A 27,204-nucleotide genomic window follows, 5' to 3' on the forward strand; every position below is an offset into this window, starting at 1 on the left:
CCCCTGGCGAGGAAGGTGGTATGTATGTAAAGAGTGAGCCCACACTCCCAATTGTGAAGATTCATTCATGTGTGCAATCATTTAACACATCTTCATTGTACACCTACCATGTGCCAGACAGACAAAAAATCCTGGCCTTCTTGAACCTGATGGTCTAGTGGAAAGTCAAACAATAGAGACAACATAGGCATTCTAATCTGTTGGAGGGCGGTGAGTGCCATGTGAAAATATTGGGCAGGGTGAACTCAGGGCAGGGTTGGCAACCCGCTGCCTTCCGATCATATCTGGCCCATCATTTTGTTTTGTTTTGTTTTGTTTTTGTACAGTTCCCAAGCTAGGAGCGCTTTTTATTTCTTTTAATGGTTGGGAAAAGGAAATCAACAGAAGATTTTGTGGCTCATAAAATTTGCATGAAATTCACATGTCATTGTCCATAAATAAAGTTTTACTGGAACGCGGCCACGCTCTTTGGGTTGCATATTGTCTATAGCTGTTTTTGTGTTATAACCACAGAGCTGAGTAACTCTGCCAGAGACCATATGGTCGGCAAAGCCTAAACTATTTAATGTCTTGCTCTTTGCAGAAAAAGTTCCCTGGCTTAGGAGATTTTGGGAATGGTATGTGAAGGTGGGTTGCGATTTCGTATTAGAAAGTCAAGGAGAGCCTCACTGCAAAGTGACATTTGGGTAAAGCCTGAAGGAAAGAAGGAGGGAGCTATGCCAGTGGCGGGAAGAATGCTCTCATTTAGATAGCTGCCTAAGAAACACACCCGTTTCCACCACCTGGATTCTACCATTAACCTCTTACTCTTCTTGCTTTCATCACGTGTCTATGGATTCCTCTGTCCAGCCATTAATCCGTCTTATTTTCCTACGGTGAATTTCAAAATCCTGAAATATTTCTAACAAGGTCTTTGAGGACTCAGTGGGCACCAAACACTGTTTTCATCACTGTTCTTAGTTCATTGCTTCCACTCACTCACTTGGTTCTCACATCAACCCTCTAAAACATGTCAGATATGCAGTAGAGTATGTTATCTCCATTTCACAGATGAGGAATTTGAGATACAGAGAGGCAAAAGACTTATTGATACTAAAAACTGGCGTGGGTTTGAATGCGGACCATCTGGTTTCAAAGCCCTGGCTTTTACTCGTTGGTGCTATCTTGCTTCTCCTTAGTCTGGGTAAAATACGCTATCCATTGGAATATCATGCAGCCAGTATAAAAGAATGTTTAGAAGAGTCCCGTAAAAATAATACAGGACTATGGTATGATCATGATTCAACCCAGATCAAGTGTCTAAGAAAAAAATGCTCCAGGGAGGGGCACCCACTGTCACCAGTGGTAGCTTAGGGGTAAACGGACACTGAATGATTAAATAAAATCGTTTGTTACTCAGTGCAGCTACTATGAATTGAGCTCTTTCTTTGTGCCCCACCCGGTATTACAGGCTTTACATGCTGTATCTTTGCAAGCACTTGCGAGGTAGGCATGGCTATGCCCATGGTAGACATTAGGGACTGAGACTCTGAAGGTCAAGGCTTCAGGATTCAAATTCAGGTTTGTCAGTTCTCTGAGCTGGTAAACCTTTCTGGCTCTTTCTGATTTCTTACTTTTCAGGGATAAGATGATTTACTTCCATAATGGAAAATTACTCTTCTAAAAAGCAGTCTCCTTAAGAAAGTAGACTGATTAATCTTAAGTTTTATCAGCGTGTGTATTATTTTAACGAAAGTAAAAACCCTACATCACACCACACACTGGAAAGTCAGTTCCAGATAGCCTGTCAACCTGAATGTAATGCAAAATGATAACGTTTTTGGAAAACAACATAAGAGAAGAGCAACACGTTTTGGATCTATGGAAATGTTTCTTAAATAAGACATAAAGATAACTATTCATAAGGAAAAGATCAAGGAATTGGACGGCACTAAAGTTAAGACCTTCTGTTTATTTAAAAAAAGCCATTAAGAGAATGAAAAGGCAAGCTATACAGTAGGAGATGTTCATAGTACAAACAACTAAAAATGGCTTGCATCCAAAGCATATAAAGAACAAATCCTTTTAAAAAATGGACAGCCAGGTACCAGGGTGGTTTAGGTGATTAATAACCAGCTCTTGATTTCGGCTCAGGTCATGATCTCAGAGTCATGATAGCCAGCCTGTGTTGGGCTCCACACTCAGGCGGGAGTCTGCTTGCAATTCTCTCTCTCCCTCTCCCGCTGCTTCTCGCCCTGCTCATGAGCACATGAGCACTCTCTCTCTCTCCAAAAGAAAAAAAAAAAGAAAAAGAAAAAAAAAAAAGAACTTTTTTTAAAATGGAGGGGTGCTTGGGTGGCTCAGTTGGCTAAGCATCTGCTTACAGTTTAGGTCATGATCCCAGAGTCCTGGGATCGAGTTCCACATCAGGCTCCTTGCTCAGCGGGGAGTCTGCTTCTCCTTCTCCCTCTGCCTGCCGCTCCCCCTGCATGTGCTCTCCCTGTCTCTGTCAAATAAATGAATAAATAATTTTTTAAATTAAAATTACAATTGGGGGCGCCTGGGTGGCTCAGTGGGTTAAGCCGCTGCCTTCGGCTCAGGTCATGATCTCAGGGTCCTGGGATTGAGTCCCACATCGGGCTCTCTGCTCAGCAGGGAGCTTGCTTCCCTCTCTCTCTCTCTCTCTGCCTGCCTCTCTGCCTACTTGTGATCTCTCTCTGTCAAATAAATAAATAAAATCTTAAAAAAAAAAAAAAAGTCTTTAAAATTACAATTAAAAAATGGACAACCCAATAGAAAGCTGGGCAAGATGGGGTGCCTAGGTGGCTCAGTCAACTGAGCGTTGGACTCTCAATCCTGGTTCAGGTCATGATCTCAGGGTTGTGAAATCCAGCTCTGCACTCAGCAGGGAGTCTGAGATTCTCTCTCTCCATCTCCCTCTGCTTCCCCCTGCCATCACTGGTGCATATGTGGGCATACTCACACTCTCTCAAGAAAGAAAAAAAGAAAGGTCATTTAAAACAAATGGGTAACCCAATAGGAAATTGGGCAAGATGGGGCACCTGGGTGCCTCAGTAGGTTGAGCACTGAACTCTTGATTTCAGTTCAGGTCATGATCTCAGAGTCGTGAAATCGAGCCCATATAGGGCTCTGAGCTCAGTGGGGTCTGCTTGAGATCCTCAGTCTTCCTCTGCCCCTCCTCCTGTTCATACACATGCATCTCCATGCCTCTCTCTCTAAAATAAATCTTAAAAAAAAAAAAAAGAAAGAAAATTGGGCAAGACCCTTGAACAAGCACATCACAAAAAAGGACAGTCAAAAGGCCAATATGCAATTGAGATGTTCAATGGAAATGCAAATTAAAATGCAAGTTAGAACTACAATGAGCTACCACTACACATCCACCAGAATGGCTCAAAACAGAATGCCTGACAATGCCAAGTGTTGATTAGGATGGGATCAATGGGAATGCTCCAACATGGGTGGAGGGAGAAGAAGATATTACAACCACTTTGGAAAACTCTTTGGTTGTATTTACTGAAGGTAAACATATATGCCTTAGGATCCAGCCATTCTACTCCTGGGTTCTCACCCAATAGAAATGTGTAGTAAGGGGCGCCTGGGTGGCTCAGTTGGTTAAGCAACTGCCTTCGGCTCAGGTCATGATCCTGGAATCCCGAGATCGAGTCCCACATCAGGCTCCCAGCTCCATGGGGAGTCTGTTCCCGCTGACCTCTCCCCTCTCATGCTCTCTCTCTCATTCTCTCTCTCTCTCTCTCTCTCAAATAAATAAATAAAATCTTAAAAAAAAAAAAAAGAAAGAAATGTGTAGTAAGTTCACCCTTGAACCACTCAGGGGTTAAGGGCACTGAGCCCCACCCCCCATGCAGTCGAAAATCTGAGTATAACTTTTGACTCTCCCAAAAGGTGACTACGAATAGCCTACCCTTGACTGAAAGCCCTACCAATAGCATAGAGCCGACTCACACATATTTTGTAGGTAATATGCACTATATTCTATATATTCTATATTCTTACCAAGTAAGTGAGGGAAAAGAAGACGTTATTAAGAAAATCATAAGGAAGAGAAAACATGGTTACCGTACAGTAAAAAGTCTAGGTGTAAGTGGACCCGTGTAGTTCAAAGCCATGTTGCTCAAGGGTCAACTACATAGGTCCACTCTATGTTGTGAACATGCTAGAACAAAACGTGCACTAATTATAGTATATATATATATATATATATAAAAATATACATACACACACACATATATAGCAATGCTATTTGCAAGAGTAAAACATGGAAACAACTTCATTTCCATCCATCGTTGGTATATAATCATATAAATGAATTGTGGTGTCTTCACACCATGGACAACGACTCCGCAATGAGAAGATGTGGACGGCACTGACCCACCCAGCCCAGACGAATTTCACAATCAACCCAAGAGGTCATATGGCATCATATTCTTCACATCCCGTGGAAAAGGGGCACAACGAAACTGTCTACAAGAAGGCATCCTTAGGCAGCAAAACCTAAGTCCAGTAAAACCTAAATCACGTGGGTACCTCCTCGGGGAGGGAGAAGGTAGAATCTGGGCAGAGGTGGGAAGAAGCTTATGGAAAGCTGGTAGGATTTGTTTCCTCACCTGGATGGTGGTTACCCATGTTTCCTTTGTCATAATTCGTTAAGTAGACTATTTACATTTCAGGGACTTTCTGTAAGTATGTTCTATTTCACAATAAAGAAGGTTCAAATAATTTTTAAATGATTTGGAAAAGCGAGTTCGTCACAGCCTTATCTTACACTGAGCAGCCCGGGTGCCTAAAGTGTAATAATAATTGGAAGGCGTGAGGGCAACACTTGCTTTGTGTGAGGCACTGTTCCCAACTGTTGATATCTGTCACCTTGTTTAATCTTCACAGCAACACTAGAAGCCTGTTACTATGATTATTGGCGTGCAACAAAAGGGGAAACTGAGGTACGGTAACCTGCCGAAGTTAGTCAATGCTCGAGCTACAGGTAGTCTCAGGCCATCTGGCCCCAGATTAGATGCTCTGTTCTCCAGCACTAGGAGCAGAAGAAATAAGAGAAGTGGAAGTATATTTCTTAAAACACAGAGCTGTCTGAAAAGAGGAACAGGAAATGGTTCTAAGTTTGTCCTGAGAGTAGGGGAGGGCTAAGATTTGAGCGGGAGGGGACGGGAGGGGCCACAAGGGAGCTGGGAGCCTTCATCTCCCGCATCACAGACCAACAGGCATAATTGTAGTGGGGCTTTTAATCGGAGCTGGTAGATGGAATTCAGGGGCTACATGAACTTGGGTGGGAAAACCAATGACCTCTTTGCTTTTACTGCCCTGTAACTCGGTAGTCCTCAAAATGTGGTCTGAGAATCCTTAAGACCTTTTCCAGGGACTTGATGAGGTCAAAACTCTTTCCACAATAATGCTAAAATGTGTTTGTCCTTTTCACTCTCCAAGGCTGCCTGACGGGTCATGACGTCATTGATATGATAGCTAATGGAATGTATGCATGTGTATTCTTGTGTTTTAAAAAACTTCTCATTTTGGGGTGCCTGGGTGGCTCAGTGGGTTGGAGCCTCTGCCTTCGGCTCGGGTCATGGTCCCAGGGTCCTGGGATCGAGCCCCGCATGGGGCTGTCTGCTCAGCAGGTAGCCTGCTTCCTCCTCTCTCTCTGCCTACTTCTCTGCCCACTTGTGATCTCTCTCTGTCAAATAAATAAATTAATTAAAAAAAAAACAACTTCTCATTTTAATTTTCTTACATGACAAATATCAGTAGATATAACCCATATATACAAAACCTCTTTGGAGTCCTTCATAATTTTCAAGAGGGTATAATTTAAGAACAACTGCTATGATTGAAATTTACCGTGTCCTTCTGTCCTATTTGCAGACCTCCAGCTCTGCCACGAGAAGGAATCAGGGGCGCCTGGGTGGCTCAGTCGGTTAAGTGTCCGACTATTAATTTCAGCTCAGGTCGTGATCTCAGGGTCATGAGAGGGAGCTCTGTGCTGGGCATGGAGCCTGCTTAAGATTCTCTTTCCTTCTCCCTCTGCCCCTCCCCCCACACTCCCTCTCTCTCTGAAAAGCAAGCAAGCAAGCAGTCAAAGATGCTTTCACATCCCACTGCAGTCATTCAGTCCTCTCAAACATCTGTGCACTCACTGAAACTTCCGAGTTACAATAATTTTTGGAACCTGCGTAGATCTCAAAGCTTAATGCATTAAGAAAGAAGCACATGGGGCGCCTGGGTGGTTCAGTGGGTTAAAGCCTCTGCCTTCGGCTCAGGGCTCAGGTCATGATCTCCTGGTCCCGGGATCAAGCCCCGCATTGGGCTCTCTGCTCAGCAGGGAGCCTGCTTCCTCCTCTCTCTCTGCCTGCCTCTCTGCCTACTGGTGATCTCCGTCTGTCAAATAAATAAATAAAATCTTTAAAAAAAAAAAAAAAGAAGCACATATCTTAGTTTAACACATATTTGTTTAAAAAATATTTTTAGGGGCACCTGGCTGGCTCAGTCAGAAAAGGATGTGACCCTTGACCTCAGGGTTATGAGTTTGAGCCCCACCTGGGGGATAGAGAATACTTAAATAAATACTTAAAAAAAGATTTCTATAAAAAATATTTCTAGGGGCGCCTGGGTGGCTCAGTGGGTTTGGCCTCTGCCTTTGGCTTGGGTCGTGATCTCGGGGTCCTGGGATCGAGCCCCTCGTTGGGCTCTCTGCTCAGCGGGGAGCCTGCTTCCCTCCCACCCCCTCCTGCCTCTCTGCCTACTTGTGATCTCTGTCTGTCAAGTAAATAAATAAAATCTTAAAAAAAAAATTTCTATAATTCTGTAGCATTGGATTCCGAGTCAGTGTCCAAAATCTGTGTACCCAACAGGCGGAACGGCTATACTTTGTGGGTTCTGTTTGTTTGTTTGTTTGAGAGAGAGTGAGATAGAGAGAAAAAAAACAAGGAGGGGGAACAGCAGAGGGAGTGGGAGAAGCAGACTCCTGCCAGGGAGCCCGATGATAGCGATGATGCCGGACTTGTCCCAGGACCCAGAGATCCTGACCTGAGCAGAAGGCAGACCTGTAACAGATGGGGCCACCCAGGCGTCCCAAACTGCTATACTTTGAATTAAAAAAGCCAAGTGGTTGGGTCATTTTATCTACTGACAGGAAGGGAGAACAATGAAAAACCTGGACCCTCCAGCCTTTTCCTGCTGCTGGGGGAACCTCCAAACATATTTTGTGGGAAGCCACTCTCAACCTTCAAACAGCCCATGAAGGTTTACAGGAAAATTCTCACTGGCTCCCACCTAGACCCCAGGGCAATTTCTGGAGTTCATGCATTCATCATCATAAAAAAGCTGATTCTCATCCAGCCCGTACTCTGGGCCAGGCGGCAGCGTTCTCAGCATGAAATTTCATGCCTCATCTGGTTTAATCCTCGCAACAGCCCTTAGGGTATGTACTATTATTCCTTTCGTTTTACAGGTGAAGAAGCCGAGGCTCCGCGAGGTTAAGTAACCTGCCTAGGGCGCCCAGCTCAGAAGCCGGCACTGTCTTTCCCGGATTTTGATTTTGTGTTTTCAGTATGCCTCTGGGTGGAGTGGGGGTTCTTGGCGGTGGGGGGTGGGGGGGAAGCCGTGGGCTAAGCTTGGAGAAGGAGGAAGGAGGAAGGAATGGCGAGGAAGAGGAGCCGGGAAGGGATAGGGGAATCCCCTGGGTCCCCTGGGTCGCACACCTGCGTACCGGGGGATCTGGCAGGGCCGGGGGTGGGAGCCAGTGTCCGTGCCCTGGGGACTCCGCCGTCGCCGGGTGGGGTGGCTGGGGGACGAGCTCAGCCTTACCTGTCAGGGCGCTCACTTGGTGGTCAGCCTGGAGGTGTGGGCTGCGGCGTACCAAACCTTTCTGGATCCCCCTTCCCACGCCCCGCCTTGTGGGGGGGGGGTGCTGGTGGGCGTGAGGCGCCCAGGACCGGCCGGACCTGTGAGACCCGGGGCCCCGGTTGCCTGGGGAGCCTGTCACTTCGAGAAGGCAGGCTCTTCCGGGGCTGGGACAGCTGTGGGCGGCAGGATGCCATGGTACCAGCAAACTCATAAATACCGCCTCCTCACTGGTGGCCGGAGACGTGCGCGCGCGTGCGGGCAGCTGGCGCCCGAGGGTGAGCCGGGGACCGGGAGGGAGTCCCCTGCCCCATCTCCCAGCCTCCCGGCTGACGGTCCTGGGCTGGCTGGGCGCCTCCCCGCAGGTCCTCCGGGAGCTGGAGAGCAAACTAGAGCCGGGGTGAAGGGCTGGGGAGAAAGGGAGTGGGTATGCAGGGGCAGGGCCGGAGGGATTGGGGTCACCAAGGCAGGATGGGATGCCGATGGGGGGGATAGAGGGGAAGGGGCTGCTCCAGGTAGGATGGAAATTCTGGGGGCACCTGGGGATGGAGTGGGGGATTGGGGTCACTTAGACCAAAATGGAAGGCTGGAGGCTGAAATACAGAGTGGTGAGCTCTGAGAGCTGGGAGCAATGCCATAGGTCCAAGAAGCTGGGGTTGCTAAGAGCAGGGTGGAATGCTGGGGATGGAGTTGCCAAGAACAACTCTCTACATGGAGTCCCCACCCCACTCTCAAACCTCTCACTGAGAGTGAGATGTGGGTAAGAGCTAGGGCTCTGGAACCAGGACCCCAGGGCTCCAGCCCCAGCCCCCATCAGTCGTAGCTGTGCAGGGAATCACTGTGGCTCATTGTCCTCATCTGTGATACGGCGGTCATGATCATAGCAGCCACCACACATAGGAATGTTGTGAGGCTCCCATGAGTTAATCTATGCAAAGTGCTTAGCACACAGCGAGTCTCAGGACATTTGGTTCTGGGTAGTGATCGATATTTTTGTTTTCTCTCTAGCATCTGGATAACCATCCCCTTGAAGACCTCCCCGCGTCCTGCATCCTGCCTCTGACGTCGCCCAATCGCCCTCCACTCTCTATCTTCCCAGCCCCTTTGTGCTGTTCTGGACCGCATCTGATCTACTGTGGACCCCTCCCCTTCCCCATCTGCCCCACCCTCCCAACACTGTCCCCTTACCATGCGCCCCCTTTGTCCCTGCTGGTCCTGCTGCTGTCTGCTCCTGGTTTTCTCCTTGGGAGTCCTGGGGACCCCAGTGGCTCCCAAGGCTGCCCCTGAGCAAGTCCACCTGTCCTACCCAGGTAAGTTTCTGGGACCACTTTCTGGGCATCTCCCAGGGAGGCCCAATGGGTTGGGGGCTCAGTATCCCATGCGGATCGCTGTGGAACCCTGGGCTGGTGGCTTGCTCTTCCTGACCCTCAGTTATCTGGCTCTGTTAAATGGGGGTTCCAAGCTGTGGTGTACCTGGCTATGTGGGAAATGATTATGGTGTCCAGGCTGTAATAAGTGTTCTACAAAGGGGACCGCTGTTGTCCTTGGTCATTGTGTCCCCACAAAGCTGCTTCCTGATCCTTGATCTAAGGATGGTCGTAGGCCTTGAACTCTGGACGCTTTGGACCCAAGCTTTTTGGGTTTTAATCCCTGCTTTGCTACTTACTTGCTGTGTGACGGTGGGCAAGTGACTTAACCTCTCTGGTCTCAGCTTCCTCATCTGGACAATGGGAAAGTACTAGTGGGACCTCATAAAGAAGAGCTCTTACCTGTGAAGTGGCAAAATGGAGTATAGCCATGGGGTTTTTTGGTCTTGGGGCCCCTTTTTGGTCTCGATCCCTTTGCGCAGCTAAAGATGATTGAGAACCTCAAGGAGCTTTAGTTTATGTGAGTTATATCCATAATATTTGCCATATTAGAGACTAAAATGGAGGCATTTAAACATGTTTAAGTCATTGAAAATGAGCAGTAACACATCCATTCTGTGTTAAGGTAAATGGCATTTTGCATGAAAAATAACTGTACTACACAAAAGAAAAGAAACCTAATGAGAAGAGTGGCGTTGGTTTACATCTTTTTAAGTCTCTTTAATGTCTGTCTTAATAGGAGGCAGCCAGATTCTCCCCACATCTGTTTCTGCTGCTTTCTGTTTCGATGTGTTGCTTTGGATGATATATACGAAGAAAATTTGGTTTCACGCAGACTCCAGGTTGAAACAGGGAGGAGGATTTTAAAAGGAGTTTCAAATAATTGTGCCCTATTCCTTTTTTTTTTTTTAATGACTGTGGCTTTCTTTCTTTCCTTTTTTTATTTTATTTATTTGACACAGAGAGAGAGATCACAAGTAGGCAGAGAGGCAGGCAGAGAGGGAGGAGGAATCAGGCTCCCCGCTGAGCAGAGAGCCTGATGCGGGGCTCGATCCCAGGACCCTGGGATCATGACCTGAGCCGAAGGCAGAGGTTTTAACCCACTGAACCACCCAGGCGCCCCCTATTCCTTTTTGATACCGGACTGAAACTCAAAACACAGCCCTTTCTGTCTTTCAAATAATTTTAGCTTTTTGTTTTGAATTAACTTTCGATTTATGGAAGAGTTGCAAAGATAATGCGGAATTCCTGTATCCCCGTCACCCGGCTTCCCCTAATGCCAATGTCTTATGTACCTGTTATCAAAGCTAAGAAATTAACATTGGCATCATATCACTAACTGGACCATGGACCTTGTTTGGGTTTCACCAATTTTTCCACTAATCCGATCCACGATCCCACATGGCATCCCGCTGCCGCCTCTAGTCTCCCAGCTGGGACAGTTCTTCAGGCTTCCCTTGTTTTTTGATGTCCTTGACACTTGGAAGGAAGATGGTTTCTTACAGGTTAGTTGCAGTGCAGAATCTGGAACCAAGTGAATAAACTGCCTTTGGCATCCGTTGGCCAACTGACCTTGGACAAGGCACTTTGCCTGGAGACTTCTATAAAATGGAACGGCAGTGAAACCCATCTCGTGGGCGCTGCTGTGACAATCCAGTGGGATGACAGGGGTTTCTTGTTGGGTCTGCACAGCAACAATAGCAGATCTGGTCTAAGTGTGTCAGAGGGATAACTCACTTAGCCTCAGATTGGATATTAAGCTGTAGGTTCTACGGCTACTCCCATGTTACAGAAGAGTAAACTGAGGCTCATAGAGAAGGTCTGATCTCGGGTCATAGAGTCAGGAGTTCGAAGCCCGGCAGACTGGCTCAAAGAGCCCACGATACTTACTTTAAAACTTGATCTTAGTACTAATTTTAGATTTAACAGAAAATTTACAAAAATATTACAGAGTTCCCACATTCCCCTCACCCGGTTTCTCCTGCTGTTATGTTAGCATCTTACATAATTACAGTATGTTCATTAATTATTTTAAAATTTTTTTTAATTTTATTTATTTATTTGACAGACAGAGATCACAAGTAGGCAGAGAGGCAGGCAGAGAGAGAGGAGGAAGCAGGCTCCCCGCTGAGCAGAGAGCCCGATGCGGGGCTTGATCCCAAAACCCCGAGATCATGACCTGAGCCGAAGGCAGAGGCTTTAACCCACTGAGCCACCCAGGCGCCCCCCCAATTTTTTGTTTTTTTAAGAGAGAGTGAGCACATGTGTGCAGGGGGAGGGGAGGGGCAGAGAGAGGGGAAGGGAGAGAATCTTAAGCAGACTCCATGCCCAGCTTGGAGCTGACTTGCGGCTCTATCTCACAACCCCGAGATCATGACCTGAGCTGAAATCAAGAGTTGGACACTTACCCGACTGAGCCACCCAGGTGCCCTAATGTGTTTATTAAAACCAGGAAGTCGGGCACCTGGGTGGCTCAGTCGGTTAAGCGTCTGCTTTCAGCTCAGGTCTTGGATCTCAGGGTCTTGGGATGGGGAGCTCCGTGTTGGGATCCCTGCTCGGCGGGGAGCCTGCTTCTCCCTCTGTCGCTCCCCCCAACTCGTGCTCTCTCGCACACCTGCGCACGCTCTCTCTCTCTCTCTCTCTCTCAAATAAAGAAATAAATAAATAAAATCTTAAGGGGAAAAAACCACAGGAAGTTAACATTGATACAATAGACTATTAACTAAACTACATACCCTGTTGGAATGTCAGCAGTTTTCCCACTTGGTGCTGACACAGCTCATTGCTGTTACTGGTGACGTTGACCTTTGTTGTGTGGTTACAGTTGGTGCCTGCTGAGTTTCTCCACCGTAGGATTTTTCTTCTTCCCTTTGCGGCTAATAAATATCTTGGGGGAGATTCCTTGAGACCGTGCAAATTATGTTTCTCTTGAGACTTCTGCCCCCTGATTTTAGCGTCCGTCAGTCGATCTTGCCTGTGACAATTATTAGCGTGGTGTTTGCCTAATTGTGATTTTGTGGCTTTCTAATTCTTTCTCTCTGTCTAATGGAAATTTTACTGTAAGGAAAGCTGTCCCTTCCCTCCTCCATCCATCCATTCACTTATTAATTTCTATATTTCAGTATTGACTTGCAGATATTTATTTTGATTCCTTGGATTAAATATCCAATATCATCATTATTTATCTTGTGACTCGAATTGTCCCGGGTTTGGTCTTTTGGCATTCCTTCGGATGGACTTCTGTGTTCTTTTGACAAGCCCCCGTTGTTTCTTGAGCACTCCCCCACTTTCTGGCACCACATGTTATTCCGGGCTGATCTTGTCTATTTCCTGCTCGGTGTTTGGAATCAACCGCTTCTGCAAGGAGCCCTGGTTTCTTTCGCTGGAGAGTGGGTATTTAGAAACTAAGATCTGAGTGCTGGGTGTGTTCGTGGCTACCGGGGTATCACGGCTTCCAGGCCCTTACACAAATGTGTGTGTGTGTGTGTGTGTGTGTGTGTGTGACATACACACGCACAGATCTTGAGTTCCCTATCTGTATGTATATAGCTCTTACCATGAGATCATACTGATACCTCTGATTCTAGTCCAACATCACGGGCTTATTTTAGCCTTCTTCTTTCCTTATTTGTAACTTCTTTCTCCAGCATTGCAAAACCTACCTCCCACTTCTGCAGTATACTTAGGTATTTGTTTGATGCAAGTATAGGCATAAAGCAGTTTCATTCTCCATCTTCCCAGCCCCTTTGTGCTGTTCTGGACCACATCTGATCTACTGCTGACCCCTCCCCTTTCCCATCTGCCCCCCCTCCACACACTGTTCCCTTTGCCTGTTTCCCTGTAAGAACATTGACTAGGTGACAACATGTATGTGCAGTTCTTTTTCTCTGTAGTCTTTTTTTTTTTAAGATTTTATTTACTTATCTGAGAGAGAGAGAGATAGAGATAGCGACAGAGATCATGAGTGGGAAGGAGAGGGAGAAGCAGACTCCCCGTGGAGCAGGGATCCCGACATGAGGCTTGATCCCAGGACCCCAAGATCATGACCCGAGCTGAAAGCAGGTGCTTAACCAACTGAGCCACCCAGGTGCCTCCTCTGTAGTCTTTTTAAGAGCGTTTTTTAATTACTGAAGTATAAGTTGACATCCAATGTTATGTTAGTTTCATAGCAATGGTGAGGGTAGTCACCGTCTGTCACCATGCCACGTTAGTACAATATACTTGACTATATTCCCTGTGCTTTTTTCATCTCCGTGGCTTATTTATATTTTATGACTGGAAGTTTGTAACTTTTTGCTATAGTCTTACAGCGTCCAGTCAAGACCTACCCCATGGTGACCCACCTCTCCGCATGAGTGCTTTATTTACTTTGTAAATATAGTTACATCCATTGGTCAGTGTTTATACCCCATGCTGGCTTCTTCCCGCATTGTTATTGTAATTGTTAGTTTATTTGGGGTGTGTGTGAAGGAAATATGGAACATGACTATAATTCTAAAAGTCAGAATTACACTAAAAAGGTAGTTTTCCATCCTGGTCTTTCCTGCTCTGTACCTGTCTCTCCTTTTCTACCCCATTACCATCAACCCCAGGTAAGTAACCCATGTCTTTCCTTTCTGCTGGATCCTTCCTGTATTTCTTTCGTACAGATGAGTACGTACCTGCGTCTATCCTCTTACATAAAGAGTAGGTGACTCTCTTGTGTACCTTGCTTTGTTAATTTCACTGGCACTCCTGGATGTCATTCCTAGAACTTGTCCTCCTTCTGTGGATAGCTCCCTTGTGCTCCACTGTCTGGCGGTTACATAGTCACTTCAGCCCCTCTCTTAGAGGTGGGTGTTTTGGTCATTTCCGATACGTTGTGATTACGAACAGGGCTGCAATGAAGAATCCGGAGCACATGCATTCTCCTGTACCTGTGCAGGAGGGCATGCTCTTAACATCAGCCTATAGACCATGTGGTGTGTTGAAAACCTTGATTTGGTGGCTGGCATTTACGAATTTTGAGTTAATCACTTCAAAGTTTGGATTTATTGGGGCCCCTGGGGGGCTCAGCGGTTAAGCCTCTGGCTTCAACTCAGGTCATGATCTCAGGGTCCTGGAATCAAGCCCCACATTGTCTGCCTCTACTCAGTGGGGAGTCTGCTTGTCCCTCTCCCTTTACCCTGCCCCCCCATGCAAAGAAATACACAAAAAATCTTTTAAAAAAAGTTTGGATTTATTTATCTATCTATGTTCCTGACATATAAAAATCACCATATAGAGACTTACTCTAGAAGTCTCTAAGACAGATTTAGGGATACTGGGCCGGCTTCCAGCATGGAGACCAAGCTATGGCTTCCTCTTTAAAACAGGGCAGATCTACAGTTCGCCTCACACTCCATCACTCTCATTGGCCTGACTCCTTCCAGCTGGCCTTTGTCCCCGTTTTAGACGGGGATTTAGATGTCTAGATGCTTCTAGACATCAGAGTTTATAACCCCTCAAGGATGTCATGTATGCAAAACGTTTGGCACTAGGGCTGCATGCAGTAAATAATGATATTAAGACTAACGTCCATTCACTCATGGAATCCTAACAGCACTGTCCCAAGTGCTTTGCTTGTATTTAAGCCTCACAGAAACCCTTACAGTAGAAACCATTATTATTCCACTTTACAGATAAGGAAACCGAGGCACAGAGAGGTGAAGTGACGTGCCCAGGGAAGCACAGTTTGGGAATGGCAAGGCTGGGGTTTCACCTGGGGAGCTCCGGCACCCAGGTCCCTAACTACTAGTGTTCCCCGCTGTTGGCTCTCGCCCCTCACTCTGTCCGCCCCTCCTCCCCTGCTCCAGCTCAGGCCTCACTGCCCGCCTGCTCTGCCCTTCCTCCCCAGGTGAGCCGGGCTCCATGACGGTCACCTGGACCACGTGGGTCCCCACCCCTTCCGAAGTGCAGTTCGGGCTGCAGCTCACAGGGCCCCTGCCCCTCCGGGCCCAGGGCACCTTCAGCCCCTTTGTGGATGGGGGCGCTCTCCGGCGGAAACTCTACATACACCGGGTCACACTGCGGGGGCTGCTGCCGGGGGTCCAGTACGGTGAGAGGGGCCCCAGGCCCCAGTGCTGAGTGGGGAGCAGGAAGAGGAGTGGGGGGTAGACTAGAAGCTGCCACTGGCAGGGGGCTCAGGCGGGGCCGGTTATGTCTCTCTTATGAGACTCTGGCATGAGAACGGGAGGTGCTGGGGTCTGGGGCGGGGTGGACCAAAGGGCAGGGGTCAGAACCCCACAATCCCCACTTCCTTCCCCCACCCACTGAAGATGGGTTGGGGGAGCAGGGTGGAGGCAGCCAGGGGTGCTCCTAGCTGTCTGAGACCTTCCCCTCTCCCTCAGTTTACCGCTGCGGCAGTTCTCAGGGCTGGAGCCGTAGGTTCCGCTTCCGGGCCCTGAAGAATGGTCCCCACTGGAGCCCCCGTCTGGCTGTGTTTGGGGACCTGGGAGCTGACAACCCGAAGGCCTTCCCGCGGCTGCGCAGGGACACCCAGAAGGGCATGTACGATGCTGTTCTGCATGTGGGTGAGGCATTGGCAAGGGCGTACCTGGAGGCGTGGGGTGGGGCTTGGGAGGGAGGCGATCCAGGGGGTATCGAGGGCACTGCGCTGGGGTTAGTGTGGTTCTCAAGGGACAGGTGATGAGACACCGGCCCCGGAGAGGGTGTCTGTGTTAACCAGTCTGCCCAGGTTCAAATCCCAGCTCCAACAGAGAGCCACGTGCCTTGTTGGTTTTGTCCTCTGCGTTACTACAGTGAGGGCTAAGGCTGGTCCCAAATTCATGGGACTGTCGTGGTGACTACGTAAGTGACCTTGCTTGGCATGCTGTAAGTGCCATGTGTTCCCTGTCATTATCATTGCTGCTGTGGCTTCAGGGGACAGGGACATGGATGGGAGACAGAGATTGGGGCTGATACGGTTCACGACTGCACACTCTGTAACCAGACTCCCAGGGCCTGATTCCTGGATCTTTACTAACCAGCCCCATGACCTGGCATGAGCACGTAACCCCTCTGGGCCTTAGTTTCCCCATCTGAAGTGAGGTAATAACGACATCCACCTCAGAGGTTATTTGGAAAATTTAGGTGATCAAGTATGTAAAGCATTTGGAACCGTGCCTGATACAAAACCAGTACCAGATCGTGTCAGTCTTAAGGCTTTTGTCCTGGGAGGGGACAGGAAGGCGGGCAGAGATGGTGGCCCGTGTGATCAGAGCACGGGAGACCAGTGTTATCTCCGCGGGCCGGGGGGTACTCAGGAGCTATTCAGGAAATAGCTCCAAGTGCACAGGTGGGTGGGTGTGAGGTAGGGATCAGAGAACCGGGATGGCTCGGGGTCAGGGGCTGCAGAGACGAGCCGTCGGGTCTCTCGGTTCTGGCAAGAGGAGAGCAGGGTCTGGGTCCTTACTCTCCCCTCCCCCCAACCCCCGGCTCCCCAGGAGACTTCGCCTACAACATGGATCAGGACAATGCTCGTGTCGGGGACAAGTTCATGCGGCTCATCGAGCCTGTGGCTGCCAGCCTGCCCTACATGACGTGCCCTGGGAATCACGAGGAACGCTAGTGAGGGCCCGGGGCTTCAGGGCGGGTGTGGGCCTGACCGGGGCAAACAGACGTATCCTTCTGAGTGTCTCACCTTAGTCCCTCAACCTACAGCAGTGCATGAGCAGTAGTGAGAGGAGAGGAGACAGAGGCTGGACTGGGGGCCAGACCTGGCCTGGCAGTGGGGCAGTGGGGGCCTCGGGCCGAGGAACCCAGACCCTCTCCCCACCCTTTCACTTCCTCTTATCCAGCAACTTCTCTAACTACAAGGCCCGCTTCAGCATGCCGGGGAACAATGAAGGCCTGTGGTACAGGTAATTTGGTGGATCCTGGGGACTGGAGGATGGATGTAAGATGCCAAGGACACTCCCACCCCTGACCCATGCCCTTTGACCTCTCCAGCTGGGACCTGGGCCCTGCACACATCATCTCCTTCTCCACCGAGGTGTACTTCTTCCTCAATTATGGCCGCCACCTGGTAGAGAGACAGTTCCACTGGCTGGAGAGCGACCTCCAGGTAACACGGGTGGTTACCCCTGCCCGGCCTCCCTTCCCCTCCCCTACCCCACCCCTCACCCTCATCCCACCCCTCACCCTCTCTCTAGAAAGCCAATAAGAACCGGGCAGCCCGGCCATGGATCATTACCATGGGCCACCGGCCCATGTACTGTTCCAATGCTGATTTGGATGACTGTACATGGCATGAAAGCAAGGTGAGGAGCCCTCCCTGGGGTGGGGTGCCAGGAGCCAGGCGGAGGGGAGTGCCCAGCCTGAGTCCCCCATTCCCCTCCTTGTGTGCCCTGCCCAGGTTCGCAAAGGCCTCCGTGGCAAGTTCTTTGGGTTGGAGGATCTTTTCTACAAATATGGTGAGTGACCTGGGGGCCCCCGCCCTGCCCCGTCCCCCCAATCTCTCTAGGATCAGGGGGCTTGACCCCAGCTTGTTCTGTTTCAGGGGTCGACCTGCAGCTGTGGGCTCACGAGCACTCCTACGAACGCCTGTGGCCCATTTACAACTACCAGGTAAGGCTCAGGGAGGGCCGATTTTGGTGGACCCCAGGACACCCAGGGCTTGGCCTGGTGTGACACGCCCCTCTCCCTTGTTCCCGTTTCCAGGTATTTAATGGCAGCCGAGAGATGCCTTACACCAACCCTCGAGGCCCGGTCCACATCATCACGGGATCTGCTGTGAGCATCACAGGGGGAGGGTGGCTTGGCTTCTTGCCTCTTGATTTTTACTGCCTCTTGTACTGGCCAGGTGTTTATACAGCTGCTGTCCCCACCTCTCCCCCACTCCCTGAGAGCTTAGGTAGCCCTCGTCACAGGCCCATTGTACGGATGTGGAAATAGAGGCTTGGGCAGTCAAATCTCATTCAGTCCCAGGCTCAACAAGTGACAGGGGTTGGGGGCGGGGCTTGCCCAGGTTTACTGGATGGATCCAAAGACGGAGGGCTTCTTATTATCATCACTGCCACTGAACTCCAGACTCCGTTCACTTTCTGCCAAACTTCTCCCTGATGACCGCTTTCTGTTCCAAGTTCCCACATTCGAGGTAGTTACTGTGTCTCCTGAGTCTTTGCTTGTCTTTCATCCTGCACGTTTTGCAAAACTCTGGGCCAGCAGTTTTGCAGCAGGCCCCCTGGTCTGGGTTTACGTGTCGTTTGGCTGAGATTCAGGTTACGCATTTTGGCCAAGGCAATCGTAGAAGTGATGTTGTGTTCTCCTCAGTACATGAGACCTAGGGCTCCTGCCGTCCGTGTGTCTATGAATCACCTGGTTAAGGAGGTTCCTCCACTGTAAAGTTATTATATCTCCCTTTCTAATTAATAAGTATCTTCAGGAAGATACTTTCCGGCCATGCAAATCTCATGTCTCTCCTCCAACTTTCACCCACTGATTTTCAAATCCCCTGTGGGTCCTGCTGGCAACAGTTATTACTGCGATGTTCTAGTGGGAAGTTTCTGTTTCCCTCATTCCTCCAGGATTGATTAATTAGAGTCCTCTCGTGAGGAAGAGTCGTCCCTTCTGTCCCATTTATGTAGTTCGTTACTGATTTATACCGGTGTGGACTCACGGGTAATTATTGTATCCTGTGGGCGATAATCCAATATGATTGTGATTTATGCTACTGATCACCTTGCTCCGGGTTGGGCCACTGGGAACTCTTCAGGTCCGAGTGCCCCTGTCATTTTGTGAGCTCTTTCTTATTTTTTGGCCCTATCGGGTGCTGCAAAGGTTCTTGCGTTTTCCTGCCCTTCCCCTCTCTGCCTTGGAATCACTCACTTCTGCAAGGAGAGGGGGCTTATTTTTTAAGCTGGTTCTTAGGAATTAATAAGATTGAAGTAAGAACCACTTGTGATAAAAATTCACACAGTGCACAGGGTGCTTGGGTGGCTTAGTCGGTTAAGGGTCTGCCTTTGGCTAAAGTCATGATCCTGGGGGCCTGGGATTGAGTCCCCACTTCAGGCTTCCTGCTCAGCAGGGAGCCTACTTCTCCCTCTCCTTCTGTGATCCATCGCTCTCTCTCTCTCAAATAACAAAATCTTTAAAAATATCTTAAAAATATTTAGACCGTTAGGGCGCCTGGGTGGCTCAGTGGGTTAAAACCTCTGCCTTCGGCTCAGGTCACAATCCCGGGGTCCTGGAATCGAGCCCCACATCAGGCTCTCTGCTCAGCGGGGAGCCTGCTTCCTCCTATCTCTCTGCCTGCCTCTCTGCCTCCTTGTGATCTCCGCCTGTCAAATAAATAAATAAATAAATAATCTAAAAAAAAAAAAATTCAGACCGTGCAGAGGGCAAGAGGTAAACACCACCCATTCACACCCCTTCTTCGTCCCGCTCTGGGGTTCTGTCTCTTGCATGGCATTTTCAAATGTTCTCTACATGTGCAATGGAGTAATGGTCTTGCTAGAGATGTGTCACTGTACTACCACCTTGTAAAAAACAACTTGGATTGTGCTTCATCCCCTAGGAGGTTCTCAACTTTGGTGCATGTTACATGGGGAAGTCTTAAAACTCCAGCATCTGAACCCCATTCCAGAACAAACACCAGAATCTCTGAGAATGGGGCCCTGGCATTGGTCCAGTGTAGCTGCCACCTGGAGCAGGAAATACAATGTTATCAGCACCAGATGGCTCCTCAGACCCCTAGGTGATCGCTATTCTGAACTTGAATCAGCACAGATGAGTTTTCCCTTCAATTTCCAATTTTGAAATTATTTCAGACTTACAGACAAGTTGCAAAAATAAAAAAGAGTTTCCCTATCCCCAATGTTACCAATGTTCCCCAAATGTGAGCATTTAACCGCATCTGTTTTTGATCTGTCTTGTTTGTTTTGTTTTTTTTTTTAAAGATTTTATTTATTTATTTGACAGACAGAGATCACAAGTAGGCAGAGAGGCAGGCAGAGACAGAGAGAGGGGGAAGCAGGCTCCCTGCCGAGCAGAGAGCCCGATGCGGGGCTCGATCCCAGGACCCTGGGATCATGACCTGAGCCAAAGGCAGAGGCTTTAACCCACTGAGCTACCCAGGCGCCCCTGTTTTATTTGTTTTGAGAGTGAGAGAGCGCGCATGTGCAAGCAGGTGTGTGTGAGCAGGGAGGGGAGGGGCAGTGGAGAGAGAATCCCAAGCAGGCCCCATGCCCAGGGAGGAGCCCGACACGGGGCTCGATCCCACAACCCTGAGATCATGACCTGAGGCGAAATCAGGAGTCGGACACTCAATCAACTGAGCCACCCAGGCGCCCTAACCACATCTGTTTTAATCTCTATTTTATCTTATTATTTTGTCTGTGGCTATTATTATATTATTAATATTTTATAATATTTTTGTATCATATATAATGAATGATGATGAATATAGTATTCCTCCTGGAGAGATCGTGTGGGACTATGCCATTATCCGGTTAGTCCTCCGACTGGCACGGTGAGGTTTGCCATCTACTGAGAAGCCTTGCTTCCATTCATGATTACAATGATGGCAGCAAAATGGTGATTTTTTTCAAGGTCCCACATGCTCTCTGCTCATGCCAGCTGGCGTGGCTTCTGCAGGGCTGAGCACTTGCTCTCCCCCAGGGGCTGGTGACTTAAAAAGCCTTCTCGGAGGGTCTACCGTGCCGACAGCGTCGAGACCCGTGACTTCTATCTGTTCTTTGAATTGCAATTTCCCTTTTACTGTACATCTCGGCCCCCGTTCTGTGACACCCTGCTTTGTGGCGGTCACACCATGTCGTATGTAACTGACCCCCACGATGGGCCTTTGGCTCTTACAGAAAATGCCGCCCTGGGCAGTCTCTCACAGCCAAGCCCTTTTCTAGAAGTCTTAGTGAGATCAAGGCTTAACAGACTTTGTCTTCCTCGGGGACATCGGGGTCCTGGCCTGGGAGGTTGTTTCTGCTGCTCGTGGATTCTCCACCCACCCCAGCCCTGGGTCTAAAGGGTTCTGTCCGGCAGGGCTGTGAGGAGCGGCTGACCCCTTTCTCCCTCTTCCCTCGGCCCTGGAGCGCCCTGCGCGTGAAGGAGTACGGGTACACGCGGCTACACATCCTCAACGGGACCCACCTCCACATCCAGCAGGTGTCGGACGACCAGGTCGGTGAGCGGTGTGCCCGGTCGCCTGCCGGAGCAACCGGGCCCAGTGGGTTCTGGAGCCGATCGGTTGAAAGAATGGATTCCAGAGCTGGGAATCCTGGGTTCAAATCCTGCCTCTGCTACTTACCAGCTGGCTGACCTCCAGCAATTTACTTCACCTGTCCGAGCCACAGCTTTCCCATCTGCTAAAGGGAATGGTAATAGTGGATTGAACTGTTATATATAAAAGTGCTGAGAACAGTCTCCAAAGCATGGTAAATTCCATAGGTACTTATCAACCTGAAGCCGGGGCTGAAGAAGGTGGGTGGTAGGAGCAGGTGGAGGGAAACCAGTATGATTTGTGGCCGGCAGAAGTGGCCCAAGGCTGGAAGGACCCAAATAATCACGGTTCACCTTTCTTTATTTTTGCCACTGTAATTGTATTATATTTTTTAAAGACTTATCTATATATTTAAGAGGGGTGGGAGAAGGGCAGAGAGAGAGAGAGAGATTGAGCCTCAAACAGGCTCTACACTGAGCACAGACCCTGACTCGGGGCTCGATCTCATGACCCTGAGGCTACCACCTGAGCTGAAATGAAGAATCGAACACTTAACCGAAGGCACCACCTAGATGCCCCTGCCGTCGTCATTTTAAAAGAATAATAATTGTGATTTCTTGACCATCTGTTGTGTATCAGATGCTGGGCTAGCCGCTTTACATCTAGTAGCATTTTAATCACCACAGCCATCCCATGGGATGGTTTTTCTTTCCATTGTACAGATGAGAGCACGAAGGCCCAGAGAGGGGAAGTAATGTTCCAAGGGTCACACAGCTGGAGGGTGGCAGAGCTGGGATCTGACCGCAAAGACCATGTTCTTTTTATTATAAATAACTATCCTTTACTGAGCGGGGAATCGCTTCTCGGCCTTTTGGCTAAGATCAAGTGTACTGAGCGGGGCACGCACCAGAGGCAGGCTTTAAATTTGTGTATTTATTGCATTCAGATCTCCCCTGTGTAGAGAATACGGAAGTGAGGCTCAGAGTTGGGAACACTCTTAAGGCCACGTAGAGGGCTGCTGTACTGGGCTGTAAGTGGTGTTTGTCTGACTCCAGGGTCTGTGCTCATAACAGCCTGTACCTTACACAGTCCTTGCCATGTCCTGGGATCCCTTTTTAAAAAGCCCTCTATAGGGGTGCCTGGGTGGCTCAGTGTGTTAAAGCCTCTGCCTTCAGCTCAGGTCATGATCCCAGGGTCCTGGGATCGAGCCCACATGGGCTCTCTGCTCAGCAGGGAGCCTGCTTCCCTTCCTTTCTCTCTGCCTGCCTCTCTGCCTACTTGTGATCTCTCTCTATGTCAAATAAATAAATAAAAATCTTTAAAAAAAAATAAAAAAATAAAAAGCCCTCTACAGGGCACCTGGATGGCTCAGTTGGTTAAGCGACTGCCTTCAGCTCAGGTTACAATCCTGAAGTCCCGGGATGGAGTCCCACATCGGGCTCCCTGCTTGGCAGGGAGTCTCCTTCTCTCTCTGACCCTCCCTCTTCTCATGCTCTCTCTCTCTCTTTCTCATTCTCTCTCTCAAATAAATAAATAAGTCTTAAAAAAAAAAGTAAAAAAAAAAAGCCTTCTACAAATAATCTCATTGAATCCCCACAACATCTATGGTGTAGGTAATATTTCTAGCATCCCCACTTTTCAGATGAGGAAAACTGAGGCTCAGAGAGGTCTAGCATTTTGTCCCAGGTCACACAGCCCATTAAAAATTCAGGTCCGTAGCCCTGGAGTCTGGACTTGCAGCTCTCATTACCTCCTTTGTTTTCGTCCCTTGCAGGATGGGAAGATTGTGGATGACGTCTGGGTCGTGAGACCACTGGTTGGCCGGATGATGTACCTCTAGGTACAGAGGCAGCTCTCATCAGGAACCCTGGGCCTTGCTGCCTTGGCTAGTGTGACCAGACACTGCCCAGGCCCAGGTGGAGAGTTGGGGCAGGCCTTGACTCCCAGCCGTTCTGAGGCCCCATGTGGGGTGCATGCAGCCCCGTGGCAGCTGGAGCAGCTCTCCCCTCCTGGAGAGGTGGGGGTACCACCGGCTGTGATGGGCGGGTTGGCGCCCAGGCACAGAGCAAAGCAGGGCAGGTGTGGGGTGGCTCGGCCCTGCTCCCCTGCATAGCACCGACAGGGTGGGGTGCCCACGGGGCCCCAGGAATAAAGAGACTTACAGCTGTGGCTCTGTGGACTCTGCACTTCTGCTGGGGATGCCCCCTGGGCCGTCTCCCTTCTCCCCATGTCCGCAGGGGCAAGGGGCCATCAGCACCCCTAAGTCAGCAGAGTGGGTACGGCTGTCATGACACCACTCTCCAGCAGGTGGTGTCGGTGACTTTCTCCTCCTGGGCTGACCCTCAAGGCTCCCACTGCCCAAGGCACCCTAAACCAGTGTCGCCTTGTGCCTCAGTTTCCCAGCACTGAAAAGTGTTAACACTCCCGCCTCCAAGCTGGGGGTGCTGACAAGTCTTAGGATCTCACAGACCTGCTGTTCTCCTCCCCGTTCCCTTCCTTTTCTCCTCCCTGTCTCTATCCCCTCCCTTTTTGTGTATTCGCCCATTATTTCTTGGGCATCTCCCATGTGCCAGGCCCTGGTCTCAGTCCTGGGAGACAGCTGTGAGCAAGCCAGAGATCTCTGCCTTCACAGAGCTGATACTCTAACCAGGGGGTCAGACAGCAAACACAATAAATGAGAAAAGTATAAAGCAGGGTAAAAATTGGGAAGCACTCTGAGAAAGCAGGGAAGGGGCCCGAGGGGGGACAGTGGCAGTTTTTACAGGGATAATCAGGGAGACCTCACCCGGAGGGTGAACATTTGATCTGAAGAGGTCTGAGGGAGAAGCCACAGGCGGAGTGCTCCAGGCAGAGGAACAGCCGGTGCAAAGGCCCTGAGGCAGAAACACGCTGACCCTGCCAGGGTATCAGTGTGGCGGCCGGTGCATCCTGGGCAGAGTGAGTAGGGGAAGACAGAGACAGGGAGCTGATAGGGAAAGATCATGTGGGGCCTCGTGGGGCCCAGGAGGACTTTGTCCTTTATCCACAGGAGGGCTCTGAGCTGGTGACAGACACATCTGACTGCAGGAGTCCTAGGCCAAGCTGGGCACGGGCCCCAGGGCTGAGAGCTCCCCCAGGGCAGCCCGTGGGCCTCCAGCTTTGCAGGCCGACCTCACGTTATAAGTCTGTGAGCTGCGAGGGCTCAGCTTCCTCCTACTTACTCCCCTCACCACCCCCACAGTGCCCAAGGCACACTGGCTTCAGTCAGTTTCTTGAATTATGTGAAGCTTTTTCTCACCCTTGGCGGGCCCTCTCCCAGGCTCATCCTGGGCTGGCACCTTCTCAGCCTGAGGTCTCAGCCTTTCCTGACAGCCCCAGCAAGGAGAGCTGCCGTCATTCTGTCCTGTCCCCACTTTACGTCCCTTCTAGCTCTTAGCTTCCTGGAATCCTCTTACTGATTTATGCTCGTCTGTGGTCAGCCTGCGCCCTAGAGCTAAGGGTCTGTGCCGGAGGAGACCAGGGCCAACTTGTCCATTTGTGGGTCTGTCCCCTCCACCAACCCCTCCTAGACCCCTTCTCAGGCTGGGTGGCTGCCCCGCACCCACTCATCCCAGCCCTGCCCTGGGCCAGCACTGTCTGCGGTGGCTTTGTCTCCCCCACTGGACTGTCAGCCCCAGGAGGGCGGGGTCCAGGGCTCACCCCAGCTCAGCCCAGCACAAGACAGGCACTTCATGAATACTTGTTGCCTTAATGAAGGCCACCACACACCACGTGCTGGCTGGACAAGGCCAGGGACACGCCAGGGACAGCGATGAATCAGCCCTAGCCAGGCCCTGTAGGAGTTCATGGGCGAGCAGAGCAGCGTGGTTACCCAACTCAGGTGACAGGCAATGAGGGCATGCCACCAAGGGAGGTACCCAGCCTGTGAGGTCGCCAGCCGTGGAGTCACGCATCGCTCACTGCAGCCAAAGCCTGAGCTGGTCCCCACGTGCACCTGGCGTGTTCCGTCCCAGGCCAGGGGAGACTGCGAACAAGCCTGGGCCAGGGGGGACGGGGTCTACAGAGAGCAAAGGCCTGGCACTGGGGCTGGACAGAAATGGGGTTTGAATCTCAGCTCTGCCACTTACTGTGGGATGTGGAGTTGGCGGCCTGCTCTGAATGTCAGTTTCATCATCTGTCACAAAAGAATGATCATCCTTTATGGCATGGCCTTGGGATTAAATGAGGCTGAAAGCCTTGATGTTGTCCTTGACTCTTCTTTTGCTCACATCCTGCATTTAATCAGCTAGCAAATTCTGTTGACTTTGTAAAGTCTATCTAGAAGCTGTCCCCTTCTCCCATCTCCAAGGCCTCCCACCCTGGTCCTGTCCACCTCTCCCTGGCCGCCTACCTCGTGTGCCTTCTGCTCCCCTCTCCCCTCTCCCCCCCACCCCCAGTCTGCTCTCTACATGTAGCCGAAGGGACTGGTGGACACCTGTGTCATATCGTGTCCCTCTTCTGCCTCAGCTTTCCTGAGGCTGCATCTCCCCTGGGGAGACAGCCAGCGTCTTCCCTGCGGCCCACCCCACACGATCTGCCCCTGTCACCTCCCTGTCCTCATCTCCCACTACTTGTCTCTGCCCACTCTGCTCCAGCCATACTTGGCCTCAGTGGTATCAGACAACTGGCTGTTTCCTCTGCCTGGGACACTGCCTCTGGGTACCTGCACGGCTCTCTCCCTCCCTTCCTTCCAAGCCTCCGCAGGGAGCCCTCCCCTGACCAACCCGTTTGAAATAGCATCCCACCCCCGACCTCCCATCGCCTTTCCCTGCTTTATATTCCTTCAGGTCACTTCCACATCGTGGCCTGCTAAGAAAAGACATGTTTCGTGATGTATTCTGTATCTCCTCCATCAGAAAGTGAGCTCTGGGGGTGCGGGGGTTCCTGGGGGTTTTGCCGGTTCTGTTTAGCCCCTCGTTCCAGAACCCGGAACATAGTGGTTACCCACTAAACACTGGTTGAATGGATGAGGTGAGGTGGGAGAAATTCCGACAAAATGCTTAAAAACGGCACTGGCACCGGCGCCAAAGGAACAGGTCAGAAAAAGTAGGAATGACGGTAATTTGGGTGAATCAGATAAAGGCCCAGCCCTTGGGGCTCCCCCTGCTAAGCATGCAGGAGACAGGCCTGTTCGGCCGACTGCAACACCTATGATGCGGGACAGGCTCAGGAAGTGACAGGTTGCAGGACTGAAGACCGCACAGCTTCTGGGAGGCAGAGCCGAGCAAGGCTTTAGAAGGCTACACAGATGGCTGCCTAGTAGGCTGGTGTGACTGCTCCTGGGAGGGGCAGCAGGGTCCCTGGGATGGCCTGGGAGGCCGTTTGGGGACTATGGAGAGACCAGAAGGGGGGAGCTGTGGGTCTCAGGATTCATTCATTAACAAATTTTTTTAGCTAAAGTCCTTCATTGCTTAGATCAGCCAGAAATGGGTTTTGCTGGCAGCAGGTAAGAACCAGGGAAGAACAAGGCTCCCAACCATGATCCAACTGTTGTAGGTACTGTGGTGGCCAAGATGACATTTTGGTCTTTGTGAGGCTGACATTCTGCTGGGGGAGACAGAGGAGGAACGGTGAAAACAAAAATACTATCATCTGAGAATTCCGGGTGGTGATCAGAAGTGTGGAAAAAATGCAGAGGGAATTAAAGGTGGGAAGGCAAAGGGTGTTATCAGTATGGTGCCAAGGAAGGGCCTCTCGGAGGAGGTGACATTTATGCCAAAGGGCAGGGAGCTGGTCAAAAAAAAAGACCTCTAA

General features: G+C 50.1%; 1 protein-coding gene across 2 annotated transcripts; it reads left to right on the forward strand.

Moving 5' to 3' along the window:
• Nucleotides 1-8,111: 8,111 nt before the first annotated feature.
• Nucleotides 8,112-25,649, forward strand: ACP7 (acid phosphatase 7, tartrate resistant (putative)). 2 transcript variants are annotated; one of them, XM_080828448.1, is made up of 13 exons: nt 8,112-8,150; nt 8,881-9,182; nt 15,115-15,315; nt 15,608-15,790; nt 16,703-16,826; nt 17,057-17,119; nt 17,208-17,322; nt 17,411-17,518; nt 17,614-17,671; nt 17,758-17,825; nt 17,919-17,990; nt 21,255-21,392; nt 23,207-25,649. In XM_080828448.1, exons 2-13 carry the CDS (start codon nt 9,062-9,064, stop codon nt 23,270-23,272), a joined length of 1,317 nt encoding a protein of 438 aa, XP_080684574.1. In that variant the 5' UTR covers nt 8,112-8,150; nt 8,881-9,061; the 3' UTR covers nt 23,273-25,649. The 2 variants fall into 2 exon arrangements, with proteins under 2 accessions (XP_080684574.1, XP_080684575.1); XM_080828449.1 differs by lacking the exon at nt 21,255-21,392 and having other exon boundaries at nt 23,207-23,601.
• The last annotated feature ends 1,555 nt before the right edge of the window (nt 25,650-27,204 follow it).

The sequence above is a fragment of the Martes martes genome, assembly GCF_963455335.1.
Source record: "Martes martes genome assembly, chromosome: 17".
NCBI classification, from domain to species: Eukaryota; Metazoa; Chordata; class Mammalia; order Carnivora; family Mustelidae; genus Martes; species Martes martes.